Source organism: Procambarus clarkii, chromosome 88 (genome assembly GCF_040958095.1).
Source record: "Procambarus clarkii isolate CNS0578487 chromosome 88, FALCON_Pclarkii_2.0, whole genome shotgun sequence".
Classification (NCBI taxonomy): domain Eukaryota; kingdom Metazoa; phylum Arthropoda; class Malacostraca; order Decapoda; family Cambaridae; genus Procambarus; species Procambarus clarkii.
Genome location: NC_091237.1, coordinates 13654809 through 13673408, shown reverse-complemented (window position 1 = coordinate 13673408; position 18600 = coordinate 13654809). Strand labels below are relative to the sequence as shown.

Here is an 18600-nt window from a genome sequence, read left to right as displayed (position 1 = left end):
AAAATAATTGGAATCCATAATCGTAACGGAATCAAGACTTTTTAGTGGAATCGCCACCAGTAACGGAATCGTTTAGACATTTTAGCATCGTGCCATCACTAGCTTCTAATGGGGTGAGAATAGCTTGAGCTACCTCATCCCTTTGTGTGTATTTTACCTCAATAAACTTATTTCAATTTCAATTTCAATTTCAATCACTAGCTTCTAGTTTTCTTCCCTGTTACACTTCACTCAAAAAGTTGGTCATGTTGATGCTGTCGTCCCGTGTGTGATCTCTCATCTTGCTCAAGGGGGTTGTTTGGTCTCAGCGGCGCCTTTGGTGCCTTTATGTACTCTGGGGTGATGGTACAGTGGTCGCTGGCACCAAGGGGTACTGTGGGGTGGTGGTACAGTGGTCGCTGGCACCAAGGGGTACTGTGGGGTGGTGGTACAGTGGTCGCTGGCACCAAGGGGTACTGTGGGGTGGTGGTACAGTGGTCGCTGGCACCAAGGGGTACTGTGGGGTGGTGGTACAGTGGTCGCTGGCACCAAGGGGTACTCTGGGGTGATGGTACAGTGGTCGCTGGCTCCAAGGGGTACTCTGGGGTGATGGTACAGTGGTCGCTGGCTCCAAGGGGTACTCTGGGGTGATGGTACAGTGGTCGCTGGCTGCAAGGGAGTAACTCATACTCCGTCTTCTCCACATCTGCCTCAGTGTGGGTAAACAGCAGCAAAAGTGTTGATGGTGGTGGGTCCCCTCCTCTTACTCTTGTTGGTTCTGGGGTATAATGCTGTGAGAATGGTGGTAGGGTGAGGGTCGTGCTGGGGTAAGGGAGGTTCTTGGGTGAGGGTGGTGGTAGGGTGAGGGTGGTAGTGGGATGACGATGGTGGTAGGGTGAGGGTGCTTCTAGTGTGAGGGTCGTGCTGGGGTTGTAATGACGGAAGCCGCTATCACCCAGTCTTGTAATAATCCAGGCTCCTTGCTATAGTACAATATTAACACTGTCCGTCATACCAGGACCTAAATAATTACTCACCATGGACCGAGCTCTGCATAGACAAGGGAGTAGATAGCGAGAGTGAGAGAGAGATAGGTAGATAGAAATATTAGCTGCTCCGGTCTTCGTATGACTTACCAAATAAGAAATAACGCTGCCACTACCCTTAGTTACCAGACAGAGGACCGGAGAGTGAGAACCGTAGGACTTGTATAATGACCTCCCGGGACAGGTGTAAGGAACACCTGAATGGTAAAAAGGGTCCTGTGCTGTCACTCGAGTAATCCAGCACCCACTTGGGGTGTACTGTAGAGTACGCGGGAGCAAGGCTGGACGCTCTAGTACTCACACACCTCAACAAGGGACTGGCGGGAAAAGGGATTGATTGATTGATGAAGATTAAGCCACCCAAAAGGTGGCACGGGCATGAATAGCCCGTAAGTGGTGGCCCTTTTGAGCCATTACCAGTATCAATAGATGATACTGGAGATCTGTGGAGGTGCGACTGCACCCTGCGTGACGGGAGATGTCTCCCGGACCAAATGGTGACCAAATGGCCGGGAGAAGGGAAGGGAACTTTCAGAAGGCGCCAAGCCATTGAGACTATATAGCACTGGGAAGTGGTCGGGATAAGGATTTGCGATGGGACGGGAGGAAAGGAATGGTGCCCAATCACTTGGACGGTCGGGGATTAAACGCTGACCTGCATGAAGCGAGACCGGGAGGAGTACCGGATAATTAAGGGCACTAGAACACCATAGGGGTCAAAGGGGACGGTAAGCCCAATGTCACTAAAATAAGTACCACTAATGCACACGGGAATGACACTTCGAAAACAGGACTTTATTTAACCCATTAAAAAAGACTCTTCCTAACTGTGTTCCCTACCAGAGGCAAAGATGATGGATGTCCTGGTGCTGGGTACAAGAGAGCCGGACTTACTATACCAGTTGATCCACATGACCTTGAGACGCTGTTCTATCCGGAACAACAAACATACTCCACTTCTACTGTTGTGTCTCTGGGCGTGATCGCTTGCTCTCCAGCTGAAGGAGGCGTGTGAGGTCTTCGACTTACTCCTGACGGATTAGCTCTCTATCGTATCTGACAACATCATGACCTCGTCACCGTTGACCCGAGTTGACCTGTCACCTAGTTAACTTCTCTGAGGTGTGACCTTTTTTCCGTTGTGTTACGTGACTGGAGCCGAGCCGATGTGGCTGTTATGTCTTCTACTGTGTACTGCTCTCTTGATACAGGGTGAGGGTGGTGGTAGGGTGAGGGTGGTGGTAGGGTGAGGGTGGTGGTAGGGTGAGGGTGGTGATAGGGTGAGGATGGTGGTAGGGTGAGGGTGGTGGTAGGGTGAGGGTGGTGGTAGGGTGAGGATGGTGGTAGGGTGAGGGTGGTGGTAGGGTGAGGGTGGTGGTAGGGTGAGGGTGGTGGTAGGGTGAGGATGGTGGTAGGGTGAGGGTGGTGGTAGGGTGAGGGTGGTGGTAGGGTGAGGATGGTGGTAGGGTGAGGATGGTGGTAGGGTGAGGGTGGAGCTGGGAGAGGTGGCTATCAACTTCAATGTGGTGGGCGGGGTTCTGCGTGCCGCCCACGCCTGTCTTCACTCGAGAGGTGATAGGGATAATCCTTCACCGCAATCCCCATGGAAATTAGGTAATTAACAAGTGGATTACATTTGGGGAGAGTTCTGTTTGTTATTATTGTACCTCAGGAGTACTCATGTGTATTGTTATTTACACACACACACACATCTTAGTTTTCCTAGGAAAACTAGGAAGCGGGGAGGAGTGGCTGTGCTGGTGAAAGAACACCTGAAGGTAAGAGAGTTAATATTTGAAAACCCTCGAGATATTGACATAATGGCACTGCAGCTCTGGAATCAAGATGATAAACTGATAATTTTAAATGCCTACAGCCCACCAGCAAGCAACACATGGGACAAAGGAAGAACTGGATGACAAACGAGAGGACCTCATAATGGTCATGAGAGAGATTATGGTAAGAGCTGACAAAGATAAATCCCGATTGTTGGTACTGAGGGACTTCAACTTTAAGGCAATAGACTGGGAGGCCTACGAGGCAAGAACAGAGGACATTTGGGCAGGCAGATTTGTAAACCTCATCTTGGAGACACTGATGCATCAACACGTCAAGCAGGCCACAAGAATGAGGGAAGGGGATGTTCCAGCAGTACTGGATCTAGTATTCACCAGGAAAGAAGAAGAGGTATGTGACATCCAGTACCTTCCTCCCTTGGGAAAGAGTGATCACGTCCTCTTGGACATTAAATACGCTATGCAATATATTCTAGTAGAGAATGGGGACATTGAAACAGTCGTTAAACTCGATTTTAAGAGATGACGCTAGGGGGAACGTAGAAATTTTTTCATGGGTATAATTGGACAGACTTGTTGCTAGGCAAGGAAGTAAATGAGATGTATGCCAAATTTTTTGAAATATATGATGAAGGCACACAAACATTCATACCAAAACTGAGATGCAGACCTAGGAAACAGGGTTGGTTCAACATAAATGCGAGAGGGCCAGAGATCAAAGGACACAAGCATAGAATCATTATAGAAAGAGGTCAAACCCCCAAACATACCAGCGATAAAGATGCAAGAAACAACTACACGTCTTAAGGAGAGAGGCAGAGAGGAAATTTGAGAACGGTATAGCAGACAAATGTAAATCAGATCCAGGCCTTTTCTATAAATTCATTAAAAGCAAGGTGCAGGTAAAGGATAATATTCAGAGGTTGAAAATGGGGGACATATACACGGAAAATGAAAAGGAAATGTGTGAAACATTAAACGAAAAGTTCCAAAGTGTGTTTGTACAAAATGATATCTTCAGGGAACCAGACACAATAAGAATTCCAGAGAACAACATAGAGCACATAGAGGTGTCTAGAGATGAAGTGAAACAAATGCTCTTGGAGTTAAGTAAGAACAAAGCAGTTGGCGCAGATGGAGTTTCACTATGGGTTCTGAGAGAATGTGCACCTGAGCTCAGTATTCCACTTCAGCTGATTTTTCAGACATCCCTGTGTACAGGAGTCGTAGCAGATGTGTGGAAAAAGGCTAACACAGTTCCAATCTACATAAGTGATTGTGATTCAAATCAGTGATTTTGTGTGTGTGTGTGTGTGTGTGTGTGTGTGTGTGTGTGTGTGTGTGTGTGTGTGTGTGTGTGTGTGTGTGTGTGTGTGTGTGTGTGTGTGTGTGTGGAAAAAAATTAGTAGTTAATAACAGTTGATTAATTAACAGTTGAGAGGCGGGCCGAAAGAGCAGAGCTCAACCCCAGCAACCACAACTAGGTGAGTATACACGCACACACGCGCGCGCGGCTGACGGCTGAGTGGACAGCACTCGGGATTCGTAGTCATAGGGTCCCGGTGGAGGCAGAAACAATGGGGCAGAAATTCTTTCACCCTGATGCCCCAGTTCACCTAGCAGTAATTAGGTACATGGGAGTTAGACAGCTGCTACGGGCTGCTTCCTGGATGTGTGTGTGTGTGTTTGTGTGGTGGGGAAAAAAATATGTTGATTGATTGACAGTTACGAGGCGGGCCCAAAGAGCCAGAGCTCTACCCCGCAAGCACAACTAGGTGAGTACACAACAGAACAAGGGGGCACGGATGGAAGCTTGAGACTCAGATGTGTCACAGAGATATTAGGAAGTTTTCCTTTAGCGTAAAGGTAGTTAGTAAATGGTATGACCTAAAGGACCAGGTTGTAGAGGCTAACTACATTCATTACTTTAAAAACAGGTATGATAGGAAAATAGGTCAAAAGTCATTACATTAACCAACCAACGGCTAGAAAGGCGGGGTCCAAGAGCTAAAGCTCCGTAGGGCACATCTGTGTCAGGTGAGTACGACGGGCTCACCATAGCCCGTGCTACTTGCTCCCAGTAACTGAATCTAAAACAACAACAGCTGGAGCTGTATCCTGCAGGCACAAATAGATGAGTACACACAGTAATCAGAGACAATGTATCTGACTGGAGGAGTGTTACTAGCGGAGTACCACAGGGTCCTGTCCTTGCACCAGTAATGTTCATCGTCTACATAAACGATGTACCAGAAGGAATACAGAATTATATGAACGTGTTTGCTGATGATGCTAAGATTCTGCGGAAGATATGAGACTCAGACGATTGTAATGCCCTTCAAATGGATTTAGATAAAATAATTGCTTGGAGCGACATGTGACAACTGGAATTCAGTTTGAATAAATGTCATGTTATAGAATGTGGAATCGGAGGAAATAGCCAACTCACAACATAAAAATTATGCGGAAAGGAATTAAAGAAATCTAATAAAGAACGAGATCTAGGGGTGGTTTTTGATAGCAATCTACCACCAGAAGAACACATATAATAATAATAACTCATCGTGTTGGGGGACAGGAAGCCATAGTGTATTAATCGTTAATTATGGGGGTTTGGGCAAATTATAACTCATCGCCGTTTTCAGTAATTAGCATATTTTCTGTATAAAAGGTCGTAATTTGAAAATGAAAATAGGTGCAGAGAGTCAGAATTCGGCTCAAAAATCACGCGTAGGAGTCAATTCTCCGACATTTCAGATATTTTGAAAACTGCAGGGGGGTTTGGGCAAAATATAACCCATCGCCGTTTTAAGTAGTTAGCATATTTTCTGTATAAAAGGTCGTAATTTAAAAATGAAAATAGGTGCAGAGAGTCAGAATTCGGCTCAAAAATCACGATCAAGAGTCAAATTTCCGACATATCAAATATTTTGAAAACTTCAGGGGGGGTTTGGGAAAATTATGATCCATCGCCATTTTCAGTAATTAGCACATTTTCAGTGTAAAAGGTCGTAATTTGAAATTGAAAATAGGTGCAGAGTCAAAATTCACGCTTAGGAGTCAATTTTCCTACATTTCAGATATTTTGAAAACTGCTGGGGGGTTTGGGCAAAATATTACATATTGCCTTGTCAGTAATTAGCATATTTTCGGTATAAAGGTCGTAATTTAAAAATGAAAATAGGTGCAGAGAGTCAGAATTTGGCTCAAAAGTCACGATCAGAAGTCAAATTTCCGACATTTCAGATATTTTGAAAACTGCATTGCGGTTTGGGCAAAATATGACCTATCGCCGTTTTCAGTAATTAGGATATTTTCGGTATAAAAGGTCGTAATTTGAAAATGAAAATAGGTGCCGAGAGTCAGAATTCGGCTCAAAAATCACGCTTAGGAGTCAAATTTTCGACATATCAGATATTTTGAAAACTGCATGGGGGGGGGGGGCAAATTATGATCCATCTCCGTTTTCAGTAATTAGCATATTTTCAGTATAAATGGTCGTAATTTGAAAATGAAAATAGGGGCAGAGAGTCAGAATTCGGCTCAAAAATCATGCTTAGGAGTCAATTTTTCGACATTTCAGATATTTTGAAAGCTGCAGGGGGGTTTGGGCAAAATATGACCCATTGCTGTTTTTAGTAATTAGCATTTTTTCGGTATAAAAGGTCGTAATTTGAAAATATAAATAGGTGCAGAGAGTCAGAATTCGGCTCAAAAATCACGATCAAAAGTCAAATTTCCGACATATCAGATATTTTGAAAACTGCAGGGGGGTTTGGGCAAAAACCCCCCTGCATATCACCTTTAGAAGAGGTGATATGATCACCACATACAAGGTTCTAACAGGAATCGAACAAATTGACAAGGAAGAATTTCTTAAACCAACAACATCACGAACAAGAGGACACAGATTCAAGCTAAGGAAACAAAGGTGCTGAAAAAAACATTAGAAAATGTTCTTTTGCAAACAGAGTGGTAGACGGAGTGGTAGACGGTTGGACCGTCCAAAACCGTCAGTAGTTTCAAAGCATTATACTACAAGGAGTACTGGGAAGACGGGACAACACGAGCGTAGCTCTCATCCTGTAATTACACTTAGGTAATTACTTTGGTAATTACACACTCACACACACTGTGGTCGTGGTCCTAAGGGTACCGGTTGAATTCCTGATCGAGGCAGAAACGAATGGGCATAGTTTCTTTCCCCTGATGCCTCTGTTCCCCCTAACAGTAAACAGGTACATGGGAGTTAGACAGCTGCTACGGGTTTCACCCCAGGAGATGTGTATGCGTGAAATATAATAGCGATAGAGAAAAATAGGTTGAGAGTCAGTACATTAGATAGCCGATGGTTAGAAAGCGGAGTCCAAGAGCTAAAGCCCGATCCTGCACCCACGTACACGCCCACATTACCCCCCCCTCCCCCTTGCCTCTTGAAGTTTAGCAACCAGCCAGGAATACAGATGTTGCCATGGCAACATCCTGGCCCAGGCTGGAGGCTGGCATTTATATAGTGTGGGTGTCTGGGTGTTGGGCCACAGGTGTCTCTCCCCGCTGACGGTGGGGGTGTGGTGGGGGTGGTGGGGGGTGGTGGATGGGGGGGTTCTCGTGGTGGGGGTCGTGGGGTGAGGTGGTTGGGGGGGTTCTCGTGGTGGGGGTCGTGGGGTGAGGTGGTTGGTTGGGGGGGGGGGTTCTCATGGTGTTTTACGGCAGGCAGTGGTGGTGGTGGTGGTATTACTGGTAGTGTTAGTATTGTTAATGGCCGTGGTAGTGGTAGTGTTAGTTGTGGTATTAGTGGTGCTAATTGTGGTGTTTGTTACTAGTGATACTAGTTGTGGTGTTACTGGAGGTCATGCTGTTATTAGCGGTGTTAATGGTGGTGGTGCTAGGGTTCTTGTTAGTGGTGGTAGTGGTGGTGGTGCTAGGGTTCTTGTTAGTGGTGGTGGTGCTAGGGTTCTTGTTAGTGGTGGTGGTGCTAGGGTTCTTGTTAGTGGTGGTAGTGGTGGTGGTGCTAGGGTTCTTGTTAGTGGTGGTAGTGGTGGTGGTGCTAGGGTTCTTGTTAGTGGTGTTAATGGTGGTGGTGCTAGGGTTCTTGGTAGTGGTGGTGGTGCTAGGGTTCTTGTTAGTGGTGTTAGTGGTGGTGGTGCTAGGGTTCTTGGTAGTGGTGGTGGTGCTAGGGTTCTTGTTAGTGGTGTTAGTGGTGGTGGTGCTAGGGTTCTTGTTAGTGGTGGTAGTGGTGGTGGTGCTAGGGTTCTTGTTAGTGGTGGTGGTGGTGCTAGGGTTCTTGTTAGTGGTGTTAGTGGTGGTGGTGCTAGGGTTCTTGTTAGTGGTGGTGGTGGTGCTAGGGTTCTTGTTAGTGGTGTTAATGGTGGTGGTGCTAGGGTTCTTGGTAGTGGTGGTGGTGCTAGGGTTCTTGTTAGTGGTGGTGGTGGTGCTAGGGTTCTTGTTAGTGGTGTTAATGGTGGTGGTGCTAGGGTTCTTGGTAGTGGTGGTGGTGCTAGGGTTCTTGTTAGTGGTGGTGGTGGTGCTAGGGTTCTTGTTAGTGGTGTTAGTGGTGGTGGTGCTAGGGTTCTTGTTAGTGGTGTTAGTGGTGGTGGTGCTAGGGTTCTTGTTAGTGGTGGTAGTGGTGGTGGTGCTAGGGTTCTTGTTAGTGGTGGTGGTGGTGCTAGGGTTCTTGTTAGTGGTGTTAGTGGTGGTGGTGCTAGGGTTCTTGTTAGTGGTGTTAGTGGTGGTGTTAGTAATGGTTGTTTACCTATGAGTGACGATGGAGAAATGAGGTTTAGCTCTTTATGCCCCGCTTACTAGCTTTATTATACTTGCTGTGTAACTATTCTGACGTTCAATTCTTTGTCGAATCTTGCCTTAAAAGTTGTGGATGGAGGTGGCTTCTAGAACTTCTTTCACTGTATTGCACTTGTCGACCACCCGTACATTGTACGAGTATTTACTTAGTGACTCAATTATGCGTCTACCTTCCACTTGTGTCTTCTTGTCCTACTTTCTCTCACTTTAAAGAACCTGTCTTCGTCCATTCCTCTCAGTATCTTGTATGTTGTGACCATATCCCTGTTTCTCCGGTCCTCCAGGACCTATCCTCTTAGCTCATTGATTTTTAAATGAGGGCCACTCGGCTTCCAAAAGAGGAATTTCAAATCGAAGGGAAGCAAGTTTAGCCAGGGGAGGATTTTAGTAAGGGGAGGATTTTAGTAAGGGGAGGATTTTAATAAGGGGAGGATTTTAGTAAGGGAAGGATTTTAATATGGGGAGGATTTTAGTAAGGGGAGGATTTTAATAAGGGGAGGATTTTAGTAAGGGGAGGATTTTAATAAGGGGAGGATTTTAGTAAGGGGAGGATTTTAATAAGGGGAGGATTTTAGTAAGGGGAGGATTTTAATAAAGGAAGGATTTTAGCCAGGGGAGGATTTTAGTAAGGAGAGGAATGCCAAACTGGAAAAGACTATTCTGTCTTCATAAGTTTACAATGAGAGAAGGTACATTAACCACAACCTGAGTAAATAAAGGTGTACCGTACCGTGTAACTTTATTACTTCTATTCTTGTAATGATGATAGTGGACCTGGTAATACCTTGGTCACGCGACTAGTTTTGCGTCACAACCTCCAAGGAATTTCATATACCCTCTACCCGTCCCTCATAAAAAAAAGGAATTTGCATTTAATTCTACACTCTGAACCACGTGAAAGTGCTTGCACTTTCCGTATATGTTAACTAACTTACCAGTACTAATTATATCCTAGTAAATATATAATAATTTATTTAGGAAAAGTACATACATAGTTGCAGAGTTACAGTACAAACATTCTGTTTGATTTAAAGATAGAGGTAGTACATACAATTCGTAAAGCCACTAGTACGTATAGCGTTTCGGGCAATATTTACTAGGGGGGGAAGGGGGGATATTCGACAAGCCGCCGGCTTCTTTTCCTCGTCGAGGCTACTAGTGTTAGTAGCTCTCAGGTAAATTCAGGTATGAGGACTTAAACTAACGACGTGCCGGTAGAGGTTGACTTTTATGGACTAAAATCCAATCTCACTAAATGAAATTACTCCCTCACATTAAAACAAATTCCATGAATAATTTGAACCATCTACTGCTAATGTCTGAGTGGTGGTGGTGGTGGTGGTGGTGGTGGTGGTGGTGGTGGTGGTGATGCTGGTGGTGGTGGTGATGGTGGTGGTGGTGGTGGTGGTGGTGGTGGTGGTGGTGGTGGTGGTGGTGGTGATGGTGGTGGTGGTGGTGGTGGTGGTGGTGGTGATGCTGGTGGTGGTGGTGGTGGTGATGCTCCTACTGCTAGTAGTGGTGTTAGTGGTGGTGGTGCTCCTACTGCTAGTAGTGGTGGTGGTGGTGATACTGGTGGTGGTGGTGGTGGTGATGCTCCTACTGCTAGTAGTGGTGTTAGTGGTGGTGGTGCTCCTACTGCTAGTAGTGGTGTTAGTGGTGGTGGTGCTCCTACTGCTAGTAGTGGTGGTGGTGGTGATACTGGTGGTGGTGGTGGTGGTGATGCTCCTACTGCTAGTAGTGGTGTTAGTGGTGGTGGTGCTCCTACTGCTAGTAGTGGTGGTGGTGGTGGTAGTGGCGGTGGTGCTCCTACTGCTAGTAGTGGTGTTAGTGGTGGTGGTGCTCCTACTGCTAGTAGTGGTGGTGGTGGTGGTAGTGGCGGTGGTGCTCCTACTGCTAGTAGTGGTGTTAGTGGTGGTGGTGCTCCTACTGCTAGTAGTGGTGGTGGTGGTGGTAGTGGCGGTGGTGGTGGTAGTGGTGGTGGTGCTCCTACTGCTAGTAGTGGTGGTGTTAGTGGTGGTGGCGAGGGTGATGGTGGTGGTGGTGATGTGGATGGTGGTGGTGATGTGGATGGTGGTGGTGATGTTGCCGATGCATAGAAAACGTCAATTTTACGCTGCTTTAAATCTCTGCGAATTAGTCAATTTTGCACAAAAAAATACTAAATTTGCAAAAAAATATACTGCATGTATAATGAAAGAACAAGTTACTGTAATATATTGAATTATCAGAAGATGACACAACCTTCTGTTGAGCACACAATGTGTTTAAAACTGTAAATCAAATTACAATTAACTTAAGTTGTCATTGTGAATGATATTATTAGTTGATATGGTAAATATAATATTTACCTGAAATTACCTGAGGGCCACTAAGACTCTTAGTGGCCTCGACGAGGACAGGAAGCCGGTGGCTTGTCAAACGTCCCCCCCATTTGTCCTTACGATTTTTTCGAACTGGATTTTAACATTTAACGGAGTTTTGGCAATTACGGCTTCGGCGGGTAGGAGGTTCCATGAGTTTATAACCGTGTGGGTGAAAAAGCATCTCCTGTCCTCAGCCCAACATTTGTGGCTTGAAACCGTTTTTCCTTGTTTGTGTTACATCTGACCTTTTGAAGAAGTGCAAAACCAGTTACCAGTCTCCGTGGTGTAGTGGTAAGACACTCGCCTGGCGTTCCGCGAGCGCTATGTCATGGGTTCGTATCCTGGCCGGGGAGGATTTACTGGGCGCAATTCCTTAACTGTAGCCTCTGTTTAACGCAACAGTAAAATGTGTACCTGGATGAAAAAACGATTCTTCGCGGCAGGGGATCGTATTCCAGGGACCATAGGATTAAGGACTTGCCCGAAACGCTACGCGTACTAGTGGCTGTACAAGAATGTAACAACTCTTGTATATATCTCAAAAAAAAAAAAAAAAAAAAAAAAGTTTTCTGAACGAATATGTGACGATGAGTAGTGGCGGTGGAAGCTGGTTAGTGGTGTGTGCTAGTAGTGCTAGTAGTGACAGCAGCTAGTGGTGGACGCTAGTAAGGGCCGCTAGTGGTAGCAGCTAGTGGTGGACGCTAGTGGCAGCAGCTAGTGGTATCAGCTAGCGTCGAAGCCTAGTAGTATCACCTAGTGTCAGAGGCTAGTGCCATAGACTAGTGGTGTCAGCTAGTGTGTGTGTGATGCTAGCCAGAACGGCTAGCAGCGCTCCTCAGGTTCCCATGGCAGCCAATACACTCAACTTTATATTCAAAGCTTAGTGGTGATGGCGGCCGTCCTGTGGCCGGCCGAGCCAATGGTGTCCAGCAGGCAGCTGGTGGAGCGGAGGCGCGAACTGGGGACGCGTACATCAGGCTACAACACTGAAACTAATATAATATGCTAACACACAATATGCTAATATATTATAATATTAATTTATATTTGAGAAAATTCCTGTTTTGGATGAACAGCATGTTAGAATTTATGAATGCGTCTGTGGGGGTCGACCGCTGGATGTAATGGACTTGAGTCGAGGACGGGTTGGCGAGTCGTGTGTAAACTGTTTTTCATTCAGAACAGGTGGTTTGGTGGGTGCATGGAATGACTTCTGGGTCTTTGTTTGGAGGACGGAGTGAAGCAAGAGCTGTTATCCTACCTCATCTCATCTGAAGCCAGCTTCTAGAGACTCATTTATTTCACGAGAATGTACTTTGAAACTATCGTTTGAATGGAAACCATCCATTCAAACGACCAAGTGCCAATCAACCTTGTTTACCTAGTTTGTTGCCATAGCAACCAATCTGTGGCGGGGGGAGGGGGGGGGGGAAATGTTGGGACAGCCACTTATAAATTTTGTCTAATAGCCATAAAAACAATTATTAGCTAAATGGAGATTCTCTTTTTTATCTCAAACTTTTTTTTAAGTAAATTTCCTAAAGAAATCTTCTATTTCCCATTTCCGTTTATCATATATTTAAGAAATGAATTTTCTTCCAGGTGGATTATAAAATTTAACAGTTTTGTAATTTACGGCTTCGGCAGGGTGCAGATATATAAAGCCTTATGTATTTAGCTAATTTTATAGCTTAGCTTATTTAGCAAATTTAAATCAATTAAATATTTATTTAAGTACCTATATAATGCCAGTTTATCCTGCTGTTACATTTATCCGAGCTGCCGTGCGTATTATAAGCTATATAAGTGAACGTACATATATAGTAACAAGACGAGAACTATTGTACGTATTGTTGATATTGTAGATGAGAATATTGACTGAATGTAAGGAAGCCGGAGATGACAGGTGGAGCCCCGAGGGGCGGCCCCGCCACCCGGACACTAACCGACCCACGGCACAATTTAGTGTAAATAATGACAGACGATGGAGGACGAGAATGCCAAGTTCTCGTATTTATTACGAGACCGAAACGTGATAATTCTTTTCGCAATCGTGGTTTTAATTAGTCTCTTAATATCTACTACTATTAGGTACGTATGATTGGTTACTGGTGTGTCTGTGGAGGGATTAGAGACGGGCGGTGTTGCAAGAGCTGTGGACGGCGGACACATGACAATTGGCTTGTTACTTGTCGTAGTTAGTTAGAATTGGTTTATTATGCACCCCATACCACCCGTCATGTAGGCGGTGGTGGCAAGCGTCACACAGGCACGTAATGGGTACAGTAATTGCACCCTAAAAAAATTAAGTTAGTTTAAACAAATTACAGTCTTGATAAGCTATTAGGCCTTCCTAAACAATTTTGTATATACTGTATTTTTCTCCAGGATGTTATCAATGTCAATGAAATTTGAGTTAAGTGTTGCAAATCTGTTTAATAATCTACGTGTTCATATTTTGAACCATATAAGCCTAGGCATTAATGTAAAGGCAGTGATGCTGGGGGCGTGTTCTATGTATATTTGACTCTTGATTCAACCCCCCCAGTCCTGGGTGGACATTTTGCTTCCTGCTTGCTTGGGGGTTGCTGGAATTGTTGTAATTTAACCTGACGCATTATGACTGTCATAAAATACCATCCTTCAGGTGCCTGAATATTGATGGCTACGACATATCCACATGACAATCCCTGTGGTGCAGTGGTAAAACACTCGCCCTGCACTTCACAAGCAATTTGGCCTAGTTCATATACTAGTTCATATGGCTACTGTAGCTAGTGTGTCCAGGCGTCTGTGTGTCGATGCGCCTAGGCACCACACTGCAGTGCGCGGCTGTTGTTGCTCTATCACAGGTAGGCAGCCAGCTTTGAAAGAAATGATAACGCACTGACATAAGGGAGAGAAAGATTGCATAGTCTACCTCAGTGTAACCTATCACGTTTCTTTTTTTTTACACAATGAATCACAAAGTAATCCTGAAAGGAGGAGCCCGTCCTTTTCGACCTTGTATCGAAAAGGCAGAGGCAACACACCAGAAATACACTAAATTATGCCAAGTAGTGGTGTCCATTAGATGTCCATCATCCTAGTTTTGGTTCATATACTGGCCGGGGAGGATTGACTGGGTGCCAATCCTTAACTGTAGCCTGTTTACCCGGTAGTGAATGGGTACCTGGTTGTTAAACGATTTAGCGGGTCGTATTCCGAGGAATATTAGGATTAAGAACCTGCCCGAAATGCTATGTGTGCTAGTGGATTTACAAGAATGTAAGAACTCTTGTATATATAAATAAATATAAATAAATATCGTTTGGTGTCACGGGAATTCATATACGTTTTGACATTTTTTCGGTTTGATCTTGTAATGGGAAGGCTCAGATGGCTGCGTGGCAGTATTAATTTGTTTTCCCAACCTGGCTCAAATTTATTGGTATCAAGCAATGTTAATTATAGCTGGAAGGCTTAATGGTTTTCCCCAACAATGGAAAGGCAGGGTTCATGCTTCCTGGTACTATCATAGCCTCGTAATTCAATAACAGCAATGCATGTTTAGTTTTGTTTTTACATAATTTAATTTCAGATTCTTGAAATTGGCACTGTACATTTAATTGATATTCATGCTTTTCTTCACTTTGATATCATTCCTGGTACATTAAGCCATCTCACATTTCATAATTGTATTGTTATGATTGTTGCATTTGTGGTGCCACATTGGGTCAAGACGCTGGTCTTTGGACAGTTGCTAGTCTCAGGAGAACATTTACTCCCCCAAAATACCTATAGCGACTATCAGTGTATAGAGCAAAACCACAAAAATGGTAACAACTCTTCAAATATATTTAAAACTCATTGATATATGAAAGGTATCTAATAGAAACTAGTTGGAATAATTATTAAAACATTAGTTTTTCTATTTGGAGCATGTTTATTACAAAGATAAATAATAAATATATAAATAAATAAATGTTTATTTAGGTAAGGTACATACATAAAGAGATTTTACAAAGTTTGTTGGATTAATAGATAGAGCTAGTACATACAATGCCTAAAGCCACTATTACGCAGAGCGTTTCGGGCAGGAAAAACATTAATGACTAAAGCTTAATACTAATGGGTAAAAAGAATAGAATGTGTTGAACCTGAATGTGTTGTGACCTGAAATTTTGATGTCTGAATTCCGGACACCAAATTCAAGTACTGAGCAGTATCTGCAAATCAGTTGAAAATGCCACTTACTCATTCCAAACATAACATGAAAATTTTCCTAGGTCAATTTATTATATCCAATGTTACATTTCTTGTGTAATTATTTTCATCATAATCATTACCTATTTCCTACCCAAAGTTGGTGGGAAGGTATCAATCCAGAGAGGATTGGGAGAGCAGTACATATTTGAAAAGGTTAAAGAAGATGTAATCTAAATAATACTCTTTCATTCATAAAGTCTTCCACACTTAGCAACATAATAAAACCAGCACCATGGTACACCAGCAAGTTATCCACAGCAGTACTTTAGTTCATCAGACTTAGGGTATCTAAATGTATAGTATATCTAATATCCACTCCCTCTTAACAAAATTAAGATTCATTTCTTTTTTTATCAATTGGTTTAGCATTACTGAGTGGACAACTTTACATACCTTGTGATTTATTACATACTTTATGTGGATGCATTCTGTAATGAATATTTTCAATATTTTTGCTGCATATGGCATGCACCTCCTGAAAGCTGTTATTTTTTTTGCTCAAATTTTTGTTTCATTACATTTCTAGTATGAAAACTATTCAGTTATTATACCAGTAACCATTGCAATTCATAAAACAAATTTTAGACACTTTACAGCCAAACAGTTAAAAATGTTCTTTTTTTCCCATGGGCAAGAAGATAATGAGTGTTGTTGCAGGTTATTAAGTTAATATCAAATATGAGGTTGGGAAAATGGCTTAATGCTGTGAACATATCTTTGTCTTTACAGTGTGCTTGTGGGAGCTCTGCTGCTCTGTTCCCTCCTCAGTGGACTCGTCCTACCTTTTATCATATTTCGGTGAGCTAAGTAAAAGTTTCTAGAATGGTTGTCTTTTTAAGTAAAATTGGTTGATTTATATAAGCATCTGCATTAATTCTAACAATACTAATAATAATAACAGCTTTATTGCAGACTCTGGTTCATATGTTGCACAGGGATACAGGAGAGTGGAATACATGGCATTAATACTGTCATAATATTTGTATATGCATTTGTATAATTACACATAAATACTGAGACAAGATTATTTAACACATAAGCAACATTGATATGTAGCAGCAACACTGACTTATACACAGATGGTTATGCCCCATCTAGCTTACTCTGACATTTCATTTATATTGGGGGGAAGGTATTTATGCCTCACGCTTCTAACAACAAATATTACTATCTTTCAGAGATGGTAGACAAGTTCCTAATCTCTTGGCCTTATTTACTGGGCCAGAAAATAATGATTATAAAGGGGAAATGCCACGTTCCTGCTCAGTGTGTGGGGGAGAACGGTGTCAGCGTCAGCACCCAAATACTCCTCTCCAGATAACTGCACACACACATGTTAATTTTTTAGTACCACAAAGTGTGGATGAAGCACTTGAAGAGGTAAGTAATAAAACATTTTCCTTTTTGTTTTCTTATTTTACTTATACTGTATTGAAACACAATAATAATATACATACAAAGACTAAACCACACACCAAAAGATGAGGAGACAACGACGTTTCGTTCCGTCCTGGACCATTATCAAGTCGATTGTCTTGACAGTCGACATTATCAAGTAGAGAATCAATTTGATAATGGTCCAGGACAGACCGAAACGACGGAGACGTCGTCATCTCATTTTCTGGTGTGCGATTTAGTCTTTGTATCTTCAGCCATGTTATTGTGACTCATCGTCTGCACAGTAATACATATAAATTTGTTTTAAATCCATTGTACTGTATTTAACAAGTTGTGGCCCAACAAATGATGCAAATGCATCCCGATTTTAGAAATTACAAAATTTCACTTATCACATATTATCACATACAAATTACTTTGCCTTACTTGTGGGTTGTAGCATGGAGAAGATCAGTAGTTGGCCTGTGGATGGACTGATCTCGATAATCCTAAAAGGCTTCCTGTCCCTGACAACAGGAATTATTGCATCCATATAAATTTGTATTATAACTAGATGATACTAAAATCAACATAAGATAACTGTTGCATTAGCCCAAAGAGCAGTGTATGATAAAAACTCATTAAGGGTTAAAATATACATTAAAGAGAGCAAAAAAATAAACATTTAATTAAAAGAATGATGATAATTTATATACAGCATGTAATGTTTCCCCAGCTGTTAAACCTGGCCCTGGATCACCATGTGTATAGCTGGTATCGGGAAATCTCCATCCATGAGCAGCTGGCAGATGAAATTCGATATATAATTAGATATGCTGTAGCAGTGGTGGCCAGCAAGCTTACAAAGGTATTTTGCATGCTAAAAAAGACATAGCAAATTATGTTGTGTGTTTTATGCTGCCCTGGAAATGAATGTGTGTGTGTGTGTTTGTGTGTAATTAACTGTGTGTAGTTACAGGATGAGAACTACACTTGTGGTGTCCCGTCTTCCCAGTATTCTTTGTCATAAAACTTTAAAACTATTGACAGTTTTGGCCTCCACTACTTTCTCACTTAACTTGTTCCAAACCGTCTACAGCTCTGTTTGGAAAAAGAAAAGAAATGTATGTATGTGTGTGTGTGAATATCACAGAATACAGTTATTTTTGCTGTAATTTGAGCTCACATTAATGTTATTTTGCATTGATTGTAAATTATTCTACTATACATTTTAGACTATGCTCATCTGTGTCAAATTGTGTATATTTTTAATTTTGTATGACGGCAACAGTTTGCGTGATCATTAGCATTGGTCAGTGATGCCATTTAATTATGTACTGAATGTCACTCTGCCAACTGGAGTGTAACATACCATATATTGTTTTGGGTGACAACAAAGAGGATGGTGGTTCTTTTATGTTGATTTAATATAAGTTAGGTTATAGGAGTCAGATGATGTGTAATGATAGGTTAAGATGAGGACGCTTGTTACGTGCTGCTGGCAGAGCCGGGTAGGACATAGCGCTGAAGGTGGCCAGATGCGGAGAACTTATGTGAGGCCTGGAGCAGAGAGCATGAGGGCCATGGATAGAGTGGTCGAAGTAGAAAGAGAGCGAAGAACTCAAATGAGGCCAGGATTGGCTGTCTGGTTTGTAGCGAGGCTTTTAGCATATTGTTTGAGAGCTAGAACTAGACTCGACGCATATTAAGTCGTATGCTGTCGAATATCGGTAGTGTTGGAGAAGATCCACAGTATATGCAGAGCATTTGTCACTGAATCACTAGTGGAATTAGACTGATGCTATAGCTTATATCCATGCTTCACCTAACCTGTTTCATGGCCCCGGTTGCTGTAAAACCAGCTGATGGGAAAGCTTGATGGTTACTGGAACTTTCTGGGAACTTTTATTCATGTAATTTCAGATATTATTAATGGTTAATGAATATGATTGCAGGTGTCAATATTGATTATGGGGATAAGTAGCAGAC

At 42.9% G+C, this 18600-nt stretch overlaps 2 protein-coding genes across 5 annotated transcripts in view; both read left to right on the top strand.

The window, feature by feature from the left end:
- Positions 1–18600, top strand: part of LOC123745879 (zinc finger and BTB domain-containing protein 17) — a 583396-nt gene that overhangs the window by 209675 nt on the left and 355121 nt on the right. The gene's annotated exons all lie outside the window — the stretch shown is intronic.
- LOC123745876 (sorting nexin-14) overlaps positions 12871–18600 on the top strand; it is an 89123-nt gene continuing 83393 nt past the window's right edge. For 3 of the 4 annotated variants that reach the window (XM_069317516.1, XM_045726973.2, XM_045726975.2), the window contains exons 1-4: positions 12872–13077; positions 15964–16032; positions 16413–16614; positions 17348–17479. In XM_069317516.1, coding sequence (XP_069173617.1) covers positions 12971–13077; positions 15964–16032; positions 16413–16614; positions 17348–17479 — 510 coding nt within the window. In that variant the 5' untranslated portion in view covers positions 12872–12970. Of the gene's footprint in view, positions 13078–15963; positions 16033–16412; positions 16615–17347; positions 17480–18600 lie in introns of all 4 variants that reach the window. The other variant, XM_045726974.2, reaches the window with a different exon arrangement.